Source organism: Seriola dumerili, unplaced genomic scaffold (genome assembly GCF_002260705.1).
Source record: "Seriola dumerili isolate Sdu_G_001 unplaced genomic scaffold, Sdu_1.0 BDQW01000432.1, whole genome shotgun sequence".
NCBI classification, from domain to species: domain Eukaryota; kingdom Metazoa; phylum Chordata; class Actinopteri; order Carangiformes; family Carangidae; genus Seriola; species Seriola dumerili.
Genome location: NW_019174687.1, coordinates 494,368 through 506,569, shown reverse-complemented (window position 1 = coordinate 506,569; position 12,202 = coordinate 494,368). Strand labels below are relative to the sequence as shown.

The following is a 12,202-nucleotide window of genomic DNA, read 5'->3' as shown; positions in this document are numbered from 1 at the left end:
ATCCTTAATAAGTAGCTCAAATTATTTACTATTTACTTTATAAATTTCAGGTTGGATACCAAGCATAAAAAGTGCAACATTCAGAGACAAATCAATACCTATAATAAACTTGTTCTCTTTTTGAACATTTTGAGAATTATGCATGAGTTGTAGCAATACCAATATATTCTAACTATCCCCCCATTTTGTCAAATCATTGGTTATTTAGCAATTTCACTTAACTGACTTTACATAATTATGCAGTGGTGGGTGTAATGATTGTAAATCCAAACCTTTCCTCCAACTTTGACAGTGGCCAAATAACATAAAATTAAAATATGTTTAAACTTACAATAGTTCTGCTCAAGCACTCAGAGCTCTCTGCTCCTTTTAGTGGCTTTCACTAATTCAGCTGTTGTTTACATCCTACTCAGATCTGCTAGTTACTTTAGCTTAGTAGTTAGTGCTGGCTTCTCTCCTGCTCTCTCTCTTGTTCAGTGTGTCTTGGATCAATGGATGAAGTTGTTCATCAGAGTGGGGTGTAGTTGTAACTTCAATGTAGAGAGGATTGTGATGTTTATTATCTTTAGTGATGTCTGTTTTATGGGTCCACGTAGACCACAGTAACAAATATGTAACCTGTATAGGTTAGGTAACAAATATATAACCTGTATAGGTATTTGTTGAGATATCCATATAACATGGCTGGGAATAAGACCACAGCCAGGAAGGACCTACAGTTGCAATCAAAATTATTCAACCCCCATTGAATTTTAGTTTTATTGGCAAAATTTAAAATTTTTCAGGTGTTTGCAATAAACAAATTACAGGAGAACAGTTTAAATAGTTAAATAAAACTAATATTACAAGGATTTTATCCAAATTCAACACTAAATCCTACTTTCAATGATTACTGCAGTCTCAAAAATATTCAACCCCCTTAATAGAATTCCTCATAAGGGCACACATTTGCAAATCAGGTGTGGTCTCAAGCACACCTGATGCAACCAATCAAGGGCTTCATTAGTTGCATCAGGTGTACTTGAGATAGAACACCTCAAATACCTGGACTGTTGAAGGTGACGTTTCATTGCATGTTAGAAATATGGCTAAGTCAAGAGAATTGTCCAAAACATTTGGAGAAGAGATCATTACTTGCACAAACAAGGAAAAGGATACAAAAAGATAGCAAAGGCACTGAATGTTCCTAGAGATATAGTTGGAAGCATAGTTTGCAAGTTTAAAGTTAAGGAACAGTGGCTACACTACCTGGACGCGGCAGAAAGAGGAAGCTATCAACGGCTGCCACCAGAGTCCTGAGGAGGCAGGTGGTCAAAAACCCTCGACTGACTGCAAAAGACCTGCAGCAAGACTTGGTGGCAGCAGGCACTAAGGTTTCAGTTTCCACAGTAAGGCGCATACTAAACACTGAAGGGCTCCATGCCCGAACTCCAAGATGTACACCACTACTGACCCAAAAGCACAAGAAAAGTCGGCTCCAATTTGTTCAAAACTATATAAATAAAAAAAGAGGTTTTGGGATTCTGTTCTGTGGAGCGATGGAAGAAAACTGGAACTTTTCAGGCTGATGGATCAGTGGTGTGTCTGGAGGAGGAAGAATGAAGCATACGCTGAAAAGAACACCCTGCCTACAGTAAAGCATGGTGGTGGCTCAGTGATGCTCTGGGGCTGCTTCGCTTCCTCTGGCACTGGAAACCTGCAGCGTGTGGAGGGAAAGATGGATTCAATCAAGTATCAGGAAATCCTGGGAGAAAATGTCATGCTGTCTCTGAGGAAGCTGAAGCTTGGGCGTCATTGGATGTTCCAAAAGGACAATGATCCCAAGCATACCTCAAAGTCCACCAAGGCTTGGTTTCAGAAGAAGTGCTGGAAGATACTAGAGTGGCCATCACAGTCGCCTGACTTTAACCCCATTGAAAATCTCTGGTGGGATTTGAAAAAGGCGGTTGCAGCACGCAAACCCAAGAATATTAGTGAACTGAAGGCCTTTGCCCATGAGGAATGGGCTAAGATTCCTCAGGAACGCTGCCAGAAGCTCGTGTCTAGCTATACATCACGTTTGCAGCAGGTCATAACAGCAAAAGGGTGCTCTACTAAGTACTAAAGATGCTTGTCATTGTTGGGTCTGACCTCTACCTCATGAGCTGGACACCAAATATGTTGGATTTCGGTTGTCTATCAATTTATTGGCTATCATAAATTAAGAAAATATTAATATTAGAAATATTAATAGTAAATAACAACTTTAAAATTAATTAAAGTCCTCGGGGCACCAGCCTAAACTAATAGGCAAAATAGCCAATATGGTTTTAGTCTCAATTTATTACCATTAATCTGGAACTCTGATTAACCATTAGCTTACTAACTATAACCAAATTACCAAATCAACAGTAAGTTAAAGTTGAAGGATTGGAATTCTACCAAGTAGAGGTTGGCAATATTCACACTTGTGCAACATTAAAGACACCAGTAGTTATACTTAAAGGCATTTATTTACAATGGAGCAGAGTAAAACACAATGTCTAATTTAGTATATACAGGTGTGTGTATGTGTGTGTGTAGGTGTATGTGTGTGTGTCTGTGGGGACACAGACAAAAGCAAGATGGCTGATTCAAAGTAATCACTGTGACCACATGACCTGAACACAGAAGACTACACAAGATGGCGGTAAACAAAGAAACTACACAAAATGGCCGCTGAGACCACCTGGGGTGTGTGAGAGGGAAGGTGTGATATAATCTAAAGGTACCAGGTTAGAGGGAGGAGGTTAGCTTCATGCACGTTCTAGAACTGAGACGTACTAATATGTGTGTGAACATACGTGTACCTGATTAACTGTATTACTGACCACAACCTAAGTAAACATTACAACAACCAGACATCAATCAACAAGTACATTAACAAAGTTAAGACTTCTGCTGCTTAGCTATGCTGTGCTGTGCTATGCTGTGCTGGGAAAGGTTAGGCCCAGTCAGTTAACGTTACCAGTCCTCGGAACAAACAAAGAGGTCCTTTCCAGTGTTGTTGTAAAGTCCAGTGAGCTGGGAGGCTTCCTGGTGGAGTAAAGTCCTGTCTGGCTGTGTTACTTTGCTGTTATCTCCTTTGTTCTCCTTGCAGATTTAGCTGTTCCCCGCTAACTCTGCTATGACTCCTGTTCCTTGGAAAATCAGCTGGCCTTGTGTCGTAGCTGCTGATTCTGAAGAGAATTTTGTTCACTCTCAGTTAATCTGAAGCAGGTCGCTGCTGTTGAGGGGAAGAGTGTTTGCAGGCTGCTGTGAGCAGGCCGGGCGAGAGAGCTGGTTTCTCAGGTAGCAGGGCTGACCTGGGCTGGGGCCTTGTTGCCCTTTGAAGAGCCGAGAGCAGAAGCAGTAGCTGCTCTCCAGAGCAAGCCAAGAAAGAAGAGAGAGAGAAGAGGGCCAGAGATCTGGTTTTGTTTGGTGACACCCTTGGGGGTCACATGTCACACGCTGACCCACATTGGCTGGCCAGTAAGGTCTGTGGGGGGAAGGGTCGTCCACAGGTGTGAACAGTGAGGAACTGTGGAGTATGAGTTCCTTTGTCCAGTGGAGCAAAGAAACATCTGGTCTCTTGAATGATGAGTCCCAACATCATGAAGGGGTTGAATAATTTTGAGACTGCAGTAATCATTAAAAATGGCATTTTGTGTTGAATTTGGAGAAACCACTTCTAATATTAGTTGTGTTGAGCTATTTAAATTGTTCTTGTTTGATTTGTTTATTGCAAACAGCTGCTAGTTTGTACATTTTGCCAATAAACCTAATTTGCAGTGGGGGGTAGTGGGGCAGTAATTTTGATTGCAACTGTATGTGTAGAAAAACAGGCAGAACTGATGCATTGAAGTTACCTTAATAGAACTACTGATGACATTTCCACCAAACAGGTGGAAATGTGGTGGGTGGATAGAGTATTCCAGGAAAAAGAAGCAGAATGGCCAAAATAAACAGGGTTAAGACAGGAATCATGACAATATGTTGGATAGATTGGAGAGACGATCAAATGACATCATCAAACCAAGGGCTTGGAGAAACAAAACATTTTTCATTTTAAAAGCCTTAAATAATATTTTTACTGTATAAGTATATTTGTAAACAACTGTCCTCTTTGTAACTATTTAAAAGTAAGTTGACATTGAAATCATGTCATGTTTTAATTGAAATAAACTAAATATTAACTGAGCTTTTGATCCAGGTTGCTATTTAAGTTTCACTTTGCGTGTGTGTTTGGACACATTAAGTTGTAGTTGTAGCAGACATATCCACATGTTTGCATGCACGCACGTACACATGCGCATGCACACACACACACACACACACACACACACACACACACACACACACACACACACACACACACAGTAAACTAATACAGACTTAGTGGCCCATCTGTCTGCTAAATACCATTACTGAGAGGTAATTTAACAGTCAAGGTCTTAAGGCCTTAAGCTGTTAATGCTTCAGCTGAGACCCAAAGTGCTCTGAGAGAAGCTTGACCTCAGTATGTTTCTGTGAGACTGAGATACAGAAACAAACTGTGTAGTGGAGTAGCTATGGAAGCAAACAGTACAAGCATCCATATGATAAAGATTTAATCCTATCTATGAAAAGTCAACAGCTAAGAATAGATGCATTTCTTACTTCAAAGCTTGCACTTGTTTTCTGTAGACTTGTTGATTTTGATATAAGATACAGTCTAACCAGACAAGTTACAGACACAGAAGAGATGACTTGACAGAAAAAAATCAACAATAAATAAAAGTTATATAACAATAGCAATAAATTAAAAGGGAAAATAGAAAAGAAAAACTATAATCACCACCTTGCGGTCATATGCCTCCGCAAACCAGCCAAGTTGCAAGAAATATGGTCGCAGTCTCGGACATGTTTTTGCAGAACATTATGATGTCACAGGGAAGTTGACCTTTTACCATTTGGATAAGTAAACATGTTTTGTGAGGTCACAATGACCTTTGACCACCAAATTCTCTTCAGTTCATCTTTGAGTCCAAGTGAATGTTTCTGAAGAAATTCCAGCAAGGTGGTCTTAATGTATTACATTCAAGAGGTCAAAAACATGTTTTGTGAGGAAGTCCCTTGAGGAGTTCAGAAGACCTTTGACCACAGACATCTGATGAGTACATCCTTGAGTTCAAGGTTTGCACCAAATTTTAAGAAATTCCACGTTCATGAGAATGGGACATATGGACGTTCGGACGTATGGACTGACAACCTCAGAGCATAATCTACCCATAAACATTTCTGTTTTCAGTCAGTGCCTTGTGATCTTCTCCATATACACACCTTCTTAACCCTTACTCATTGCTTTGTTGTCATACCTATAGACTTTGTTTCATTTGTTACATAGCCAGAATTATCTTCATCTTCCTTTAAACTGGACAACAATGCTGGGATCTACTTAAAATGTTAATATATCATCTGCAAATTAGAATTTTTTTTATATCCTGTATTCCATATAGGTATTTATCTTGTCTTATTAACTCAGCAAGACATTCAATTCTTGAAGCAAATAGAAAAAAACAAGACTAGATCAAAACCGAGTATAATACTGCATTCATGTGCTCCTTGGATTGTCCTATTTCCCACGTTGCGAAGTCATTCTCCCAACTTTGGTGTGCTCATGTGCTTTAAGTATGACTGTGGAAGCAACATGGATGCTACAAAGAAGATGTGCTGTTTATTGCTAAGGGTTAAAACAGCACATTGATAGCTGTTTCCACTATTTGTGCTACTTATTATTGTGGATAGTAATGCTAATAAATAACTTTTCTAAGTAATCTAGGTGGATGGCAACTAACGGTTACAACATAATAGGGTATTACTAATTAAATGTTTCCAAAAACTGTATATTTAAGATGTGAATTTGCACCTTTCATCAAAAGTTTTACTCTCGCCCATGTTTCTGCATTTCTCATGTCTCTCGGACTTTCAGGTTGTTGTTCCAACTTGAATGAATGAATGAATGAAATGAATGAATGTCTCTCATCACCATTGCCGTAAGCTTCCCTTGGTTTGGATTCCTCCAGTGTCAGTCGTTCAGGAGGTTTTTAGCAGTAGCTGAGATTGCTGCTAACCTTTGATGCAATAGCTTTTCCTATATGTTCAGGAGGTTTTTACCAGCCAAATTATCCACAGAGGTGTCCTCCTCTTCACAACAAATGGACCAGGGCATTTTAAGTGGTAGAAACACCAGATAAAGCAGGTTCAGGTTAAAAATCTAATTAAAAATCAGAGATTCACAGATACAGTGTTTCACCAACACATGATTCACTGTTGCAGTGATTCACGGAAGCAGTTTAGCCGATACAGGATGTCAGAGAGGGGCTGGGAGCTAAGACTGCTTACATTTGTTTCTTTAATAATCTATGATCCAGATGTTCAGGAGGTTTTTTGACAGCAGCTAAATTATCCACAGGGTGTCCTCCTTCCCATTATAAACGGACCAGGGGATTAAAAGATGTCTCCAGCGGCTGGAAGCTGAGCTGTCTAACATTTGCTTTGCTTTTTACTCTGATAAAATTTTACTCTGACAATTTTGAACTAAACAAGTCAAGATGCAGTAGATTTGTCTTTAAACATGGAATAAAAATGTCCTTGAACATCCATTAACATTAAAGAAAATGGAATAGAATAAAACTAAAATGAATTTCCATGTACATTAAAACTGAGATATGTGGCAAATGCTCTGGAGAATATGCCCCCCCATAATGTGCCCCTGCAACAAACTAGATGTTTAGCTAAGTGACTTCCGTTTCATACCAACCAATGTTTTAGTTTTTATCACAATTAATCTGCTTTAAGGAGAGATGTGCTTTCACAAGTCAGGTAGAAAAACTGAGAAATAGAATTTTAACAAGCTGTTATTATGAAGTGGCTGACAGTAGGCACAGTTTCCACAATCAATTACAGTCACTACTGGGCCTATTTATTTGAGTGTGCTTATTTAAATATTCTTCTACTGTTTATTTGGATGAAGCAACCTGTGATATTCAGTGACTCTCTCATTCATCCCCAACATTGGATCAGGGCTCTCTGAAATTTCTCTGTCTCACCCTCTTCAATGTGAATCCCCATCTCCTTGAGTAAAGGCGCAGCATCTGTGCTGAATGTTTTCATCCTGACTGGTACAGGAACAGTTCTGGCTTAGCAGGATATGGAGACTGTGAGCTTCTTTGTCACGTCCCCACTGCTTTCCATTTCCTTTATACCTCACCTATCTAGGCCTGATTAAAGTAGCCATTGCATCATTGTTACACAATTTTGCCCTGCTCCCGTGGTGGCTCCAGCACTTGTTCTTTTACTCAGTAGTCAGACCCCTTCAGAAAGCCCAGAATCTGTATGTTGTTATATCTTGACTGCAGTTCCAAGTTCACATACTTTGCACATAGTTTAGCATTTTTGTGTAGTAAAAATATGATTGTTCTCTCCACTCCTTGTTTTCTATTTGGATCAACAAAGGTTTAGTGTGATTGCCTATCTTAGCCTACATGTTTCACCAGGACTGTAGCTTCCTGTTTGCCACCAGGAGATGTTTGTAGTTCATTTTTGCTTTTTTTCCTCCCTCTCCTCTCTTTCTTAATTGCTAATGAACTTTCCTTTATACAGTGAAGCTAGTTTTTAATTAGGTTTGGTCAAGTGAGCTTTTCACACTGTTGCCATCAGCATGGCCCCACCAAAAATCCTTTCTTGCTGTGCTGTTTCTTGACAAGAATGGATTGCTCAGGTAAACCACTGTGCAGCGCTTCAAATGAACATGCAGATCAAACATGTAATTACTTTAATCATGTATTTTTCAGCATCTTTCTATATTTAGAAAAATATAGGCAGCTCTATATTTTTAAATGAACATCAATGATAAGCTTTGACTTTTCCATTACAAGTCGAAAATATTTGAGATGCATTTTGATGATGATCAATAAGTCTTCATCTATGAGTATTATAATCCTTTTTTCTAAATCTAGAACAAAGACCACATGTTAATCTAATGAACATAGGAAAATTGTCAACAATGGTTGTTTTCTATAGATAACAAGATAATTAACCAACAGGTCCTCCAACCAAAACAACTATAGGTTGCTTAGGCATACATACCGGACAATTGTCATGGTAAGAATAATTAACATGGTTGTGTACCGGTCACAGTTTGGTTAGGTTTAGGCGCAAAAACTATCTTGTTAGTTTTAGGAAAAGAATATGGTTTATGTTAAGTAAAATACTTCCTTACGGTTAGAGGAACATCATCATGTATAAAAAATAAATAAATAAATAAATAATACTTACTATCTTTCACAGGAAGCAAACTGCGGTCTCCTGTCTTCCTAATACGGACTTTGTCACTTTTTATATAATGTCACCTAACCTCCATTGATCCCTCATAAGGCTTAACAATAAACTGTAACAATGGATCATGATACGCTGCTTGTACAGGAGGACAATCTCTAACTAACTGATCTGATCATTCCTGGTTCTTTCTTCTGTAGTATGGTGCATTACACTTTAACAAGGATATATCGTTGATTACATAAAGTGTGTGTGTGTTTGTGTGTGTGTGTGTGTGTGTGTGTGTGTGTGTGTGTGTGTGTGTGTGTGTGTGTGTGTGTGTGTGTGTGTGTGTGTGTGCATGCGTGCAGGAACCTATGTGACACAGGTGACTGCCACAGATGCAGATGACCCCACATATGGCAACAGTGCACGCATTGTTTACAGCATCCTTCATGGACAACCCTACTTCTCTGTGGACCCCAAGACAGGTGAGAGGACAGCAGCACGTGACATGTTAAAACTTTTCCATTACATCTTCCATAATAAACCAAGAGTTCCTCATACAGTTGTATAACACATGACTTTTGCATGAACCTACAGCTCACACTCCCTGCTGTCTTCACTTTCCTAGAAAGCATAAAATTCAATCAGTCATGACAAGTAGTTCTGAAGGTGGGCTCCTCCTCAGTCCTGCACCTGAATGCTAAAACAAGCACTGAAAGGGACATAAAGCTTTTGAGTCCTTTACTAGACATCTCCACTGAGCAGTTATTACTCTGAACAGGGAGTGTCACATCTAATTTTGGCCTTGAGGAGCAGCATCACTCACCATCCAGCCTCTTTATGAATAGACTGCACTGAAGGAAAAGACTGTTGGAAGCCATTAGCAACTGTGACCAGTTTCCCATTTCAGTTGGGACCTGTACAAGCAATTGAACCTTGAACCTTGCAACACACACACCTACACACACACACACACACACACACACACACACACACACACACACACACACACATACATATACAGTATATTTACATATGTATGTGATTGTGTGTGTCAGTGGAGGGACAGAACATATAATGTAAGATACATATATATGTGTGGTGTGTTGTCAGGGCAAGCAAGGCAAGCAGTGTTTGCAGACATCAATTAGAATGATACTGAAATGGAAATGATATCTCTCCTTTCATCTGATCTCAGCACAGCATTCTGTCCTATAAAGGATCTGATATTGCCTATTTGAGTGCATCATGTAATCTACTGCTGACCTGTGGCAGGAGAAGGCTATTGTCTCTGTAAACTATCTTAACTATAGATACAACAGCTTAACAGCTGAAATGATAGATACAACACCTCAAAAAGCCTGGGGCTTGTCAAGCAGAGAAGGGAGCAGCATTTTCTGGACATTTGCACATTGAGGATAATCTTGGGATCTGGTGGTAATTAGCTGAACAAAGTCAGGCAGGGAAGTATGGGATTCTGCATTGTCACTGGAGTGTGTCATTGTCAGTTAATAGTAAATATTTAGAAGATGACATTTTTTCCTCTCACTGCACATTTGACATGTTTAGCGTTAGTTTAAAGGAATAATCCTAATATTTCTTCAACCAAGAAGGAGTGCAGAAAGGTGAAGATGTCCAGGCAGAGAGCAGCAAGAGAAACATTTTCATCACATAAAAGATAGGCAGCACAGAATCATGAGACAGGACAGGCCCTGAATTCATGTAAAGCTCTGTAATTTCTGATAATCACCAAGATGAAAAGTGGAGCAAAAGAAGAATGTTAATCAATAGCTGTCACAATGAACCTGTAATGAATTTGGCAATGCTGAGAGAGAATATGTTGTGGCTATTTACTGTAAGAATATACAACTAAATCATACTGAGATTTCTACAAATGAAATTTGTTGATTAAAATGTTTTTTTTTATCTCGACACCAACCCAGTCATGAGCAAAATAGTAAGATCTTGACTACCTACCTACTACCTACTAAGTTGCACTGTGGTGCAACTTATGGTTTTCTCATTATTAAAAAGTTACAAAACATTCTGAGGTTCTTCTGATTCATTTGGCATTGACTTGGTTTTTAAGCTTTTACATACAGAGGTTGTCAGGGACATTAAACGTCATCATGCTGAACATGAAAACCAATCTACTCAACAGTCTTTCAGCATTTACAGCCTTGTTGTTTTTATACCTGTGCCCTTGCAAACTATAGCTGCATTTTGACCAAAAAGTTTCTGCAGGAACTAAAAGGTTCCTGTGGCCCATTCTTGTCTGGCCCAGGAAGTCCCAGGAAGATTATGAAAAATTATTACTTAACATTAACATGAACAAAAATATGGGACAAATTGTGCTGTATATATTCAATACGGGACGCAGCATCTTATTTTCAAAGATGGGACGATTCCGTATTATACGTGACGGGTGGCAACCCTGTGGTCCATTATTTTTTTGGAGTCCTGTTTAATTTTTTTTTTGTTCTTCCGGACCTGTTTCGCTGTGTGGAAAATATGTTTGTTCCTTCGGTGCTCGCTCACTTGCTCACTGCAGACTTTTAAACATCGAAGGTGAAATGCAGCGAGTACTCGACCAGTCAGAAATGTTCAGCACTGCAGACCACATTCCCCTGTAGCATTATGCTATAATTTAGAATTTACTCTCATTGAAATGGGGCACCAGTCCACCAGAAGAGAGTAATTTTCCACTGAACTTTTGAATAATTTAATTCTATAATTTACTTATAAACTCGCACATCCATCTTCCACCATGGCCACAAAACATTAAATGAAATAACATATAAACCTAATGGCACTAATAATGGCAGATAGGAGTGATACGAGTGTTGATTTCATATTACATCCTTCAAACGTGGAATTAATCATAATACAAGTGGTTAACTGATCAAACAACAATATACACATTTCCTTAAAGCTAATAGTCTACAAATGTGGATTACACAGCAGTTCTTTGACTGTAATAATAATAACATGGACATTCTGGATGTCATGTAGTGTGTGTTACCTTGTGTGAAGGATGCTGACAGTATGGTCACATGAAGGACATTGTCTTAAAGTCTACATGTTACATTTCAAACATTGGGATAGAAGTTTGGGATTGAACTATTACATAGAAACATCTCATGAGTTACAGAACAGTTAAATATTTAATTTTACATTCTTCCTTAGATCTGTGTCTGTGAAGAGAGTTCTGCTGGTCACTACCCAGGATTGGAATGTGGGTTGTAGTTTATGACTCTTATCTAGAGAGGGACAGAGGAAGGGAGGCTGGTGTGTGTGTGTTCATGCATGGCACAGAGAGGCCAGGATTCACACCTTAGTGATAATCAGTCCTTTTGTTGTTACTTGTCATATATAAGAAACAATCAAATATCATTAGACAGAGTCTTATTGTTACAAACTGGAGATTTTGCCTATATTCTCCAGTTGCCTGGTGTCCATTGGTTGATCCTCTGGAGCTGACCCTTTGACCTTTGGTCTGGTTCTGTGTCTCTCTGGCATGCTAAAAGCATGGACTGTTTGAGGGAGAGGGGTCCTTTGTCTCTGTTTCCTTTCAATTTGATAGTTTGATGGTGGGAAGAGTTGCAAAGTGTCAATTGTGGGTCTGCAACTCTGCATGTCCTTACAATGAACTTACTTAATGGCTTATGACTTATGCCCGGCCAGGTATGTACACTACACCCCAAAGTTCCTGAACCTTTTGAAAGTTCTACCCCCCGACCAAGTACCATTTTGGGGCACTTCAGTTACCCCGGAACTAAATTTAGACTCTGGTTCCTATGGTCGAAACGTGCATAGTTCGTCATAAGGTTCCTGGTTCCTGGGAAAAGTTCCATTTTACTAACTTTCTCAGTGGAAAGGCTTTTGTAGACGAGGTGAGAGC

The 12,202-nt window shown here is 39.2% G+C and overlaps 1 protein-coding gene across 1 annotated transcript in view; it reads left to right on the top strand.

Moving 5' to 3' along the window:
- Positions 1-12,202, top strand: part of LOC111233866 (cadherin-12-like) — a 112,703-nt gene that overhangs the window by 37,863 nt on the left and 62,638 nt on the right. Inside the window, exon 6 of the mRNA XM_022761767.1 lies at positions 8,667-8,786. Within this exon, the coding sequence (XP_022617488.1) occupies positions 8,667-8,786 (120 nt within the window). The remainder of the gene's footprint in view (positions 1-8,666; positions 8,787-12,202) is intronic.